Here is a 9,996-nt window from a genome sequence, read left to right as displayed (position 1 = left end):
GCTAAAAACAGCCAACCAGCCTTGTATGGTTTTAGCTGTTTTTTTTTTTTTTCAGCAGGGGTTCCTGCAGGAAGGAAATAATATTGTCGACAATCAGGTGGCTGTGAAACTCTTACTGTGGTACGATGAATGAGTACAGTCTCTGAAAGCAGCATTTATTTTTTTTATTGTGCGAATTTTTTTAAACATTTTATGAAAATCTTGATTTGAAATCTTGAATCTCGTTCTGGGTGCGTTTCCCCAAAACAACTGGTCGAAAGTTCTGTCATTTTATAGAGTTCAGTGAAACTTTCGACTGTTTTGGGAAACGCACCCCTGGTCTTATATTTACTGTGACAATCACATTATACAGTAAATTAATGCTATCTTCTTTTTACTTTTTAGCAAATAAAGAAAGTAAACTCAGATTTTGTCATTGAGGATTTGAGCTTAGGTATGTATTTCGTTTTGGAAAACGAAAGTGTAATGTCATCAGCAGCCCGCAAGGGGTATCAATGCGCTCAATAACACCTAAAAGAGAGGAAATAAACTTTCACTTTAATTCAGATCTATCCAAGGGGCGCGTCTGAAATAAAAAGGAGAAACCTAGTTGATTCACTGTCGTTCAAAACGTTTTATCTACAGGAAAGAATGTTTTGCCGATTTGTATTATTTCTTTTTCTTCTAATTTCTCCACAAAGCAATGCAAAAGAAGGTAAGCAAAGTTTTTGGGTCAAACTTGGGACCTATACCGTTACCTACTAATTGTAGGCGACGTACTGGTTGGAATAAAATAGATGGAAGATGACGGAAACACCGTAAATAAGTTATTGTTTGACCTGACAGACTTAAATTATTTATTGTTAACAAGTACAATGCTGACATGTACATTTTAAGAGAAAGAACAAATGTGAATAAATTACTTTGTTAGCTCTCTTTAACGTGAACCCGAGGTAATCAGTGCGCATTTGCGCAGCAAAAACGCATATCTGCTTGCGCAGCAAAAACAAATCATAATAAAAAAACTAAAGATTCTTATGTTTGTTTGTTTGTTTATATCAGTAGCCTTTGTATTTTGTTAATCCCAATTTATTCCAAATTTTATGAATGTTATTTGCAAGTAAAAAGCGATAATGTTGTACTTGTTCACAATAATGTTGTTTCCGTTGTAAGTTTCCGGTGTGAAGTTTGATTCTGCGGTTGTCTTGCCATTCGGGGTTGAGGAGGTAAATTTTTAAACTTTGTTTACCCGCGGGCCTTTACAATCTAGGTTTAAACACATGCTGGGGTAAAGTTTAACAACTTGACAAAAGAAGCATTAACAGCCGCCACATCATGTAACTCAAAAGTGGTTTATTGAAACAATCTAAAAGGACAATCCAAGACTGACCAGCTCAAATCCACTTTCTGGTTGACTCAGGAGTGTGCGTGTATGTAAATTAGTCTTCCAGAACAAATTTCTTAAAGGTATTTATGCTTCACGAACAACAATACCAGTGCATCTGTGTTTGTGTGCTTCTGCTTTTATTCTCAATCAGAGTCATAATGGTGACAAATCAATGTGTTTAACCCTAGAGCACAGGCTTGGTAGTCACAGAGACTGTAAATGATCTTTCCCACACTTCCTTTGCTTTTGAGCTGCCAAATGGCTTTATATAGACAACATAAAAGTTCTCAACATCTGAGGTCTCATAATAATTTTTACCACTGGCTTTCAACAATTCTCTTTGCAACTGATCTGACTGACATGACCATTCTTTGAAACCTTATTAAACCCTTTTTGTTCAATATTGTACACTCAGGAAAAAAGGTAGGGGGGAGTGGGGACGGTTGCAACAAGGGGAAGTTGCAACATTGTTATTTTTTCAAGCAGGGATAAAATACAGAGATGATATCCCCCTCATACTTCCTGGAAGAAATCAGCAATATGTGATCAGTCCTTCTACCAAAAATCATTTTCTTGGTAAAAAAAGTAACTTTTTAAAAGATGAGATTTTTGGTCATAGTGTCTAAGTTGTTTGTGTGACACATTGTAAAAACATAACATTTTAATCAGTGCAATCTGAGCTTCTAATAGACATAGCTATAGCGTGTGCCAATGATATTGTGTTAAGCTAATATACCAATTGTATCATGGCTATCACTGTAGGGACGGTTGCCCAACATGCTGTCCCTTACCACAACATTGATTTAAAAGCTTGCCATAATATTACATAATTTAAATTTTATAATGATAATAATAATGAACCCTTTTAATAGTTAGGTATCTCTGCTTTTTTAAGTCAATAGGTAAAAAATCTACTTGTTACTTAAGAATATTACAGCCAATTTATCTTATTAAAGACCGTGACTGTGTAGAAATAAAATAAAGAAATTGCAAAATGATATTTAAGAATGATTTAACTACATTTTATTGAATGTTGCAACTGTCCCCTATTTTGGGGACAGTTGCAACGTTTCACTTTGTCTATTTAATTGTAAATTGTATGTATATTCTCATATGCACACATGTTTTAGCAATATGGCTGAGTAGCTGATAGTTGCGGCTTTATTGTATTAAAATTTCGGCTTTCTAATACAAACAGTCTCTGAGAAACTAAAGGAAATACAAAAAGTGTTGCAACCGTCCCCACTCTCCCCAACAAAAGCAATCACTGTCTCTGTACTCGTTTTAAAAGGCACCAAAATGCACCATACTAGGTACTAAAATGCACCTTTACGGATAAACTTTTGGAAGTGTACCATTTGAAAAGGTGAAGCCCCAATGACAGTATTTGTATTTCTTTTTTTCTGATTTAGCCGTAAAATTAATGGAGCAGCTGAATAAAGTACAGGGTTTGTTTCAAACTACTCTTAAAAATAAAGGTGGTTAAAAGTTTCTTTATACAATGCCATAGAAGAACCATTTTTGGTTCCACAAAGAACCATTCAGTCAAAGGTTCTTTAATAAAGAACCATCTCTTTATTACTTTTTATAATCTGAAGAACCTTCTATCACCACACAGAAAGGTTCTTCAGATGTTAAAGGTTCTTTATGGAAACATTTAAACAAAAAAGGTTCTTCTATGGCATTGTGAAGCCCCTTTATTTTTAAGAGTGTAGCTTAAGCCTCAAGTGTGGATTATATGTTTCAGTTCAAGAAAGAATTTACAAATGGCTGGTGCGACCCTATTTTTACAGGCCTCTGACAGGGAAAAAAATGTTTAATGGCTTCCTTTCATTGTGATTTGTGCTTTTTTTTTCAGAGAAACACTTCCTCCACTACAAGTATACGGTCCTGACCAAAGCAGGTCCATTTTCTGACTTCATCGCTGTGGGTGAATCTGACGACAGACGGATTGCTCACTACAGAATTGAAGAACAATCCTGGAAACGAGACAATCTGACAGCAGGCGACTGGAATGAAGCTCCAGAACTGCCTGAAACTAAAGACTGGTTCTTAAATTACCTGTATGATCTGTCAAACTGCAACTACTCCGCAGTGTGTTCTGGTGAGTGAGTGCTTTTCTCTTTTCAACATCTAATCAACATATGAGCTCAGAAATGAAAAACAAAGATGTTATTTCATCAAGTAGCCACTTTGAGCATCCCTCACTTAAAAGGCACTCACTCTCAAGGGTGCACAATTATAGTTATTAACTTTTTTTATGCTTTTCTGATTATAGAGTTTCATGTACTCCAGAGAATAATTGGATGTGAGCTGGAGAAACTACCTAATGGAACAGTAACAAGTCTGAAGGCCTTTGATGAGTTTGCATACGATGGAAAGGATTTTACTACCTGTAAGTATGACCTTCTACCATGGATAGATAAAGTCGTAGAAACCAAAATGGATCATCGAACTGGACGAATGGATTTCCTCATGAACTGCACTAAGTGGATCTCCACATTTAACAACACATTTAAGAGTAAGTTCTAAAGGCATTACTTCAATTAGCTCTTGTGTTTGTTTGTGTTTTTGACTCTTTCTAATTTTGTTTTGGTTGTTTATCATCATCATCACCATTGAAGACACTTTAAGCAGTGGTTAAATATTCAAACCTCTAAGACTTTCACTTGCGATATGACGATTTTTGATCGTGGACGATTAAAATGTCTCCAAGATCTGCTTTTGAAAAAAATATGTATCGTGCTACAGCGTGCCTCCGTCTCAACATACTGTACAACGCGACATACATTCACTCACGAGACACTGCACTTATTAGCAATCACAAAAGTACATTATTTGCATGTGATTTAAAGCCTTACAGGTAAATGACGTTATTTCGTTCGCGCGCCATTCTGGCATGCGCTTGATAAGCGCGTACACATGAAGCGCGCGCACTAAAATGATCAAACAGCGCCTGCCTGATTATAGAGCTTGGCCAACTACGTCACTGCGCGTAGAATTATGGGTAGTTGCCGCCATGTTTTATGTAACGTCGTCAGCCGTCAGCATTACAAGATAGTAGGCAACTATTAAAAAGAAAAAAAAAACAATGCATAGATCCGAGGAAAAGCTAAATCTTCCATACCGAGAAAAGCTTAATGAAGTGTCAAAGCTGAGGTATTTAGAAAAACTAAAAATAATCAACGGCTCGATCCTTACGAGCATATAGAGTGGTGGACGATCTAAATGAGTTACCGCATTAACGCACGTAACATTCCCAGATGGTGTTTTCCTACTTTGTTTGTAGTGTTATTTGCCGTTTTACCTACTGCATTGTTACCTGTGTTCTTGAGACTTAAATTTTACAGCACTGTTACATCTTACACCTGTTGTGTTTGCACTATAGTAGTAGTGGAACTGAACTTTTCAATTTAGTTGATTCTTATGTTACTGTGAGCTGTGCACATTTACATCAGTGTGTTATCCACAAATAAAGGGATATAGAAATGTTCGTGTTTTTTCAATTTATTGCTGCAACGTGGCATGCAATATGCAAAACAGATAATGCATGTTTAATGCTGCGTTCCAGGCAAGTCGTGCCAAACTGTCTGAGCGCATTTATTATTATTAATTTGAATGCAACGTTATATTGTCCTAAAGACTATTTTTCCACGATGTAACGTTACCACTTGCATAAACAACGTACCTCATATCAGAGCTCGGAACTGGGAATACGTTGATCTAACGTTAGTACGAGTTCACAGATGGGAAATCACAGGTTTGACTGCCGCTCCAGTGCACTTTCACCGGTAGAAGGCTGGAAAAACACGGGTAACGGGTTGCCTGAAACGCGGCATAACTGAAGGCTGTAAAACATTGTTTGTCTATGTATAAGTACACATACATGTGTATATTTTATACGTGTGTTATATCTATATCTATATATATATATATACATATATTAGTAGTCAACATTCGAAGTGGATCAAAAAAGTTAAAGTCCTAAGACATGATTTTATTATGACAACTTTGAAAGCTTTCGATCCACTTCAAATGTTAACTAGTGTATATATAATTAATTTAAATTGTATAAATGTACATGTGTATATACATATAAATACACGCAATACATGAACATATTTACACAGAAAAGTTTATGTTGGATGACATTCCTTGAGAGCAACTGATTTGACAGCATTAATTTCTTAATTCATGGTTTCATAACAACGCTGGGGCACATATTAGTCAACTAATGCTTTTCCGTCTAACTGCTTGTACCCACGCCATGCAACGCCGTTTTGTTAACTCGGACACTTGGGATCCAAGGTGATTGTCCAAGCTGGAAAGCTGGAAAATCAAACATTTGACAGTCGGCGTACATGCTGGTAATCGGTGAGACTGTGGCAATTAACAACATAACAATAGTTCACCAAGAATTATTATTTATGCAGAATAAAGTAGACTAAAACTTCACGATCACAATCAAACACAGTGTTCACTGCAGCTCCGTTACCTAAATTCCCAACATGCATTGCGTTGCTGACGTCACGTTCCCAGACTCTATTGGACTAAGCTGTTTTTCGCGTCTGGTTCACTAATACTGTCAAAGCCACACAACACAAGGATTACATATAAACTCAGTTGGTTATGTCTAAAGTGAAATTAAACAGCTGAGAGAAAAACGGACGCGCGCCTGTAGATATTAGATGCGTGCTGCTCTTAAAGCGACAGAAACATGCTGTCGATTGTCATTTAAAGGGACAGTTCACCAAAAAATTACTTGGATTTTGTCCCAAACCTCTATTAAATACATCTACTGTACCTGAAAATTAAAGTTTGGTTTTATATATTATGTGTATTTGTATTCTTTTTTTTTTAAATAGCAAATTAAAAAATTGCAAAATAGTAAAACCAACATGACTGAAATGTGATAAAATCGTGTTATTTCTGAAAAAAATTGTGATATGATATTTTTGCAATATCGCCCACCCCTGCTTTCACTGTAAAAAAAAAAAAAAAAAAAAATCACCTCAACCTTGACTTTTTTTCAAATATGGATCTAATCTAATATAATTTAGAAAATGAAATTGAAATCTGTTGCATCACTTTTTGATAATTTTTTAGTTTTTTTGGGGGGGGGGGACACAATATGGGTTTTTGTTTGAAGGAATGGCGAATACCGTTTTTGACTGCATAGAAAAGCAATCACAGAAACTTTAATGTTTGTTTGTCAATTGCATTATTACTCTCTGCTCCAGGTCGACCAGATGTTTACGTCTTTGCGAGAAAAGCTCCTGATGATCAAAACAAGCTCAATCTGACCTGTCTGACCACTGGTTTCTACCCCAAAGATGTTGAGATGAATATTAGATTGGACAGAAGTGTCGTTGGGAAACAAATATTTTCTGAAATCAGACCAAACGCTGATGGATCCTTTCAGCTCAGTTCCAGTGTGAAGATCGACAGAAACCACAAAGGATCCTATGATTGTTTTGTCAATCACAGCAGTCTGGCAGAAGCAGTTTCAGTGGAATGGGGTAAATATCATTATTAATACAATCACTCACATATTTGTAGAAGGAGAACATGATAATACTAAAGCAGATTAATGTTGCGGGTCACAAACAATTACGTTTAAAGTACATTTTCAATATGTTCATTAAACAATTATTATAAACGTTTTTATTTTCATTCTGCAGATGGAAAATGCTCTGACTGTGAAACAGTATCTTCAAGGTCTGTTACAGCAGGAGTAGCAATCGGGGCATCTCTAGTTCTTCTCATTGTGATTGTTTACATCATTTACAAAATGAAAAGATCAAATGGTGAGTTATAAATATTTAGCAGTATCATTTTTGCATTAAACCTCTAATATGTATGAACAAGGGATGGACAGATTATGTGAACAAATATAGATTTTGATAGTGATGATTTTCATTTTTGGAATTGGATTTGATGGACATTAGATTATAAGATTATAAGAAATGAATGAGAAGTGTGACATAAGCGCAGCTTGGCATAAACATTCATGAGAAGATGATATCTGTATGTGTTAGAGATGAAGTTTTGATCATATGCTGTATCTTTTCTAGGTGTATGAAGTTACCATTGGAGATATATAAGATGAGTAGTCATGATTTCATAATTACATTTAGACATTTATCCAAAGTGGCTTACAAATGAAGACAATAGAAGCAATCAATCCAACAAAAGAGCAACCATGTTTACGTCCTGGTCAGTCTAATGGAGTATGCAAGTTTTTTTATTTTTATTTTTTTATAATAAATAAAGAAAACAAATATATAACTGAAAAAATAGAGAATGCTACTGTTAATATAATTTTTCCACAGTTGAGGGTTTCTTGAAACATTTCAAAGGATGAAGAGTACATAAAATGTGTACCATGAAACATATAGTTTTCTATTCTCCGACAAACTGACATGCTTGATCATGAAAAGGTGTATAATAGTTTATAGCATAACATGCTTCTGATCAAACTTATTACTGTACAACTGAATTTATTAAGCTGCTTTTTCCAATCAAATGATGAAGAAATTCACACCTCACTGATAAATGTTATTTTGTGGTAAAGTAAAAACAGAAAAACAAATGTAATTTCTACATTAAATAATTAAGTTCAGGCAAGAATTTGAACAAAAATGTAAATTAGTACTAATATTGGTACTCAATTTAAGCTTGTAGAATTTTACATTAAAACTTGTATGTTTTACTTGGATTTCTTGTTTTATTTTTACAAAGATTGTGTAAATAAGTAAATATCAAAGTCATGATCCCATTGTTCCCATCACGCACTTGGGCATTAATAATTAATAAGGTCACTTTTTTTAGCTGTTTTCGAGATGTATTTACTCTGTTTTATGATTGCTTTTGTTGTTAGGTTAAGTAACTTGCTGTTTTGTAACATCTAGAGTTCATTTTCTACTCAGAATGACCCATTCATACTCAAACTATTCACTGATTGTTACCGTCATTGTGTATCATGTGCCAAGTATTGGTCTCTGTGTTCATTTGGTTAGTAATTGAGTCCACATATAACCTTATCAGCAATTAGGAGCTGTCTATTTGCTTACATGATTGTACGTAAACACATGCTTGAATGAGTTTATGGTGTTTGAGTAAAGTGTACAATCCGTGGCTGAGTGAATTGTACTTGAGGACTGCAGAGTAAAATTTATTAATTATTAAGTACACTGTAAAAAGTTTTCACCAGTTTCAACTTAAAATCTTAAGTTTAGCAGCTGCCTTAAAATATTACGTTAAATCAACTTAAACTCAGAAGTTAAATCAACTAAATTTTATTGTAATAAGTTAAAATGACTTGTAGTTTTAATCTGATTTAACTTAAAAACTTAAAGCAGCTGCTTAACTTGGGTTTTTAAGCTAAATCTGGTGAAAACTTTTTACAGTGTAGAAATTACTGTTATCACACTGTAACTACATTACATTTTCTAATTTCCTTTGCTAATTTTACTTGACTTAGTTAAGTAGATTTTACTTAATTCCATACTTAAATTTTACTTAAAAAATGTGTTTGCAAAAACTTGCCAAATAAAAATTAAGTAAATTTACTTATTGTTTTTTTTTTCACTTGTGGCCAGCTATATTCACAGTTATTGTAGTCTATCTTGTGTTGTTTGTTTTCTTAAAGCTGAAGTGTGTAATATCTGCAGAACTGCAAAAATAATGACTTTCACATTTTTTTCTGAACACTTCTCTTTTCTGTAATTGGTTGGGCAGATACCTCTAGTCCCGCCCCCAAACTCATGCCATTGGTTGAGTCATACCTTGACTCAAACAGATCAATGTTTGTTACAAAGTCAAACTACCACTGACTTCTAGCGTACTGTAAATTGCATTAAGTGAAATTATCACTAATCTTAAACTATTTTTATTTTGCCATTGCTACTTAAGAGATATGTGCATTTTTTTCAGTTCATGTCATAATTGCATCTCATTTCTCAGAAGACTGTTTAGAGCTCATATATTTGTTTTACCAAAATAAAAATAAATAAAATAAAGTAAGCACACACCATGATATTTTTTGTATATTTTGATGTCTCTGTATATATGTAAACCACACTGGTAAAACATTGAATTTATGACTCATTTGTAATCAAAGCTTGATGACTTGAAATTAAATGACAGTATGTATTGTACAGACATCTTAACTGAAATTACCTACACTGAAAGTACTATTTGTGATGAAATAGTCATAAAAAAGTCATATAAAGTATGTGCAGTAGACCACAAGACTGTAATAGAAAGTTTAATAAAATTCAGGAATATTTCTACTGCAAATGTTATGGTGCAAATACAACCTGCAGTTCCTGATTGGAATGAAAAACTAAATATAAAGACATATATTTTATTTATTAGAAAATACACCAAATTGTCACAGCAAATAGTTTGACCACTGCAATTTAAATGGTGATGGTATAGGAAATCAGTTGAAACCATTGAGTCATCTCAAAATGATCTATAATATAAAGTGATAATCAGTTTAAAAAGAGAAAATGGGAGAAGCAGATGAACACAAAACAGGTGAAATGGGTTAAAAAGATTAATTCAGAATGATTCCTTGACACAGTTCTGTGGGGTTTTTTTTTCCCAGTGTTCATGAATCTGTC

At 34.2% G+C, this 9,996-nt stretch overlaps 1 protein-coding gene across 1 annotated transcript; it reads left to right on the top strand.

The window, feature by feature from the left end:
• Positions 1-561: 561 nt before the first annotated feature.
• Positions 562-9,387, top strand: LOC141290000 (H-2 class I histocompatibility antigen, D-37 alpha chain-like). Its single transcript, XM_073822196.1, has 6 exons — positions 562-694; positions 3,225-3,470; positions 3,645-3,887; positions 6,607-6,885; positions 7,048-7,173; positions 7,441-9,387. The coding sequence occupies exons 1-6, from the start codon at positions 631-633 to the stop codon at positions 7,446-7,448; spliced, it is 966 nt and encodes a 321-aa protein (XP_073678297.1). The 5' UTR covers positions 562-630; the 3' UTR covers positions 7,449-9,387.
• Positions 9,388-9,996: the final 609 nt, after the last annotated feature.

This window comes from Garra rufa, chromosome 17 (assembly GCF_049309525.1).
Source record: "Garra rufa chromosome 17, GarRuf1.0, whole genome shotgun sequence".
NCBI classification, from domain to species: Eukaryota; Metazoa; Chordata; class Actinopteri; order Cypriniformes; family Cyprinidae; genus Garra; species Garra rufa.
Note: the sequence above shows the minus strand (reverse complement) of the source record. Positions and strands in the feature narration are given on the sequence as shown.

Bases quoted from the DNA above. Each gene is read 5' to 3' on its own strand.
- LOC141290000 (XM_073822196.1), top strand. From the start codon at position 631: ATGTTTTGCCGATTTGTATTATTTCTTTTTCTTCTAATTTCTCCACAA. The intron at 3,888-6,606 runs GTAAGTTCTAAA...TCTCTGCTCCAG, and splicing joins ATTTAACAACACATTTAAGA to GTCGACCAGATGTTTACGTC. The intron at 6,886-7,047 runs GTAAATATCATT...TTCATTCTGCAG, and splicing joins AGCAGTTTCAGTGGAATGGG to ATGGAAAATGCTCTGACTGT.